Genomic DNA, 2,462 nt, shown 5'->3' with positions numbered 1-2,462 from the left:
TTACACTACGTGGGATACAAGGTAAGTACAAATTTAAATTCCCGCTTTCAAATTATAAATACTATATTGCGTAATAAACCATTAAGATAGGTAATAAAGTTTGGTAGGATAATTGACTTCATTTATTCAATATTGTTCAACCCCGAGATCAGTTCATTATTTTTGTCACAACGCTTTTGTGCATTTTTATTTATTTGATCATTACCCTCATGTATTTAAACTCCGTTTATTCACCCCTCTGAATCATTTTTTATTCATATTATTATATTCTTTGCACCCTTACATATCTTGCCACATTTAAACATGTGTTAATCCGCCATTCACCATCTTATTTAATAATTTTTATTATTATTCGGCCATACATACGCTATATTATATCTTTGGTCTGACTAAGAACCAACCCTTAGATTTTCTTTTGATACAATATAAGCATTTATACATTCAATAGTAAAATCCACATCACCACCATTTTTTTTCTTATCCTCCATTATTAATCCCTATAAACCTACCTATCATCTTATAATATTTTATTATACCTACCATTTATTATATTTTATTATTTTACATTCCAACAAAATTCTAACAAACTCCTTTTTTTTAATTTTTTTTTTTTTTCTTTCTTTTTGGTTTATTACACATGTCTGCTACTTTAATGAAGTCAATCAAAAATTAGAATTAAATATTCAAAAGCGATTTTTACTCATTGTATGTTCATAGTTTCCAACAAAATTCTAACAAACTCTTTTTTTTTTAATCTTTTTTTTTTCTTTTTGGTTTATTACAAGTGGCGCCCAACTAGCAGTTTCGAACCCCAGCTATTCCATATATATCCAAATATTTCGGTTTCATAATAGAATAAATATTCACTTATGAATAAAATACACATTGTCATTTATTACTGAAAGAACTCGCATTTTAAAAGTTTACAAAATTTTATCAAACACTTCTCATATACTAATTTTATAATTTTAATGAACAATCCAACAAAAAAAGAATTTATAATAGTTGTCAAATATTTACTCAAAGAAATAATTAATAAATTTCGTGGAGATATCATTAAGTGCAAATATCATTTATACAAAACAATTGCAGAAATTCTTTGGGAAATAACTTTACATCTTGGCATTAACATATACAAAACACAAAAAATACAAAGATTTATTTTAATATTCCTAAATAATAATACCACATTTCCCACAACAGAAACAACCCTATTACTTAAACTTTCTCTTACATTAAATTATATTTATCAACATGATATTAATGAGATTTTAGAATTCGTACCTAAGTACAATATAATAACGNTATCAACATGATATTAATGAGATTTTAGAATTCGTACCTAAGTACAATATAATAACGGAAATTAAACATACAAACCTTTAATTAATATAGAAAACAAACACCATTTTTCTATTACTTTTTAAAAATATATCAAATTCAAAATAATCCAACCATATGAACTATCTCACTAAAATAGAATTCATTGAAGTCACAAAAAGGGTATTAAATATTATTATACAGAATTATTGTAATAAAACTGTGAATCATAAAATTCATTCATATCATATCATATTAGACGCACTTTGGACAACAACTCTGCGTATGCAACTTGATATCAATAAATTCTTACATATTCAAAAATTTATTCGCATTTTTATTGACACAAATTCTTATCCAACAAAAGAAACATCCATTATTTTTAAACTAACTGCTGCTTTACACTTTCTATACGAACACACAATTGAACAGATTTACGCAAAAATTCCAATTCCCTATAACCATCCAGATATTATATTATCACCAGTAAATTCAAAATAATATTTAATGAATCAGTCACCCATAGGAATATCTAGAACTTCTATAAGATATATAATAAAATTAGCATTAGAAGAATATCCAAAAGATTTCAAAATAGAAAATAGAAGTAATTTTAATCAAATTTTAGCTAATCTTGTTTGGAAAGCCACAGTTGAATCTATAAACTATACTCCAAAATTAGTTTATGCCCTACTAGGTTTTTTTGAAACAAAATTAATAAGAGATATTTTATTTCCTGAAACAATCACAGAATTAATCTTAGAATTAGTACAAATTTTAGAAATAACTTATACCAATCTACATTAACACAAATGAATGTTCACTCAACTAATACAATTTCCAATATCATATCATTCAGAAATCTACTAAAAGAGGCTATTAAAGTACTCATAATAGAAGCAGATTATACAACTCCGATAAATTCCATTTTAAAATATAAAACAATAATTAGACACAGTTGTAATAAAGCTTATAAACAAATTAGTTTAAAAAATAGACATATACTTTTAATTTGCATTAATCACATTTACAGTAAAACTATTAGAGGATATTTATTCCCACAAACAGGTATTAAAATTATATTAGAATTAATAAGAATTTTAGAGCTTACATACATTGAACCTGTTTATTCTTTACCTAAC

The 2,462-nt window shown here is 24.8% G+C and overlaps 1 protein-coding gene across 1 annotated transcript in view; it reads left to right on the top strand.

The window, feature by feature from the left end:
- LOC126896226 (uncharacterized) overlaps nt 1–2,127 on the top strand; it is an 8,974-nt gene extending 6,847 nt beyond the window's left edge. Inside the window, exon 3 of the mRNA XM_050668833.1 lies at nt 1,837–2,127. Coding sequence (XP_050524790.1) covers nt 1,837–2,127 — 291 coding nt within the window. The remainder of the gene's footprint in view (nt 1–1,836) is intronic.
- The last annotated feature ends 335 nt before the right edge of the window (nt 2,128–2,462 follow it).

The sequence above is a fragment of the Daktulosphaira vitifoliae genome, unplaced genomic scaffold (genome assembly GCF_025091365.1).
Source record: "Daktulosphaira vitifoliae isolate Bord-2020 unplaced genomic scaffold, ASM2509136v1 Scaffold_1, whole genome shotgun sequence".
NCBI lineage: Eukaryota > Metazoa > Arthropoda > Insecta > Hemiptera > Phylloxeridae > Daktulosphaira > Daktulosphaira vitifoliae.
Note: the sequence above shows the minus strand (reverse complement) of the source record. Positions and strands in the feature narration are given on the sequence as shown.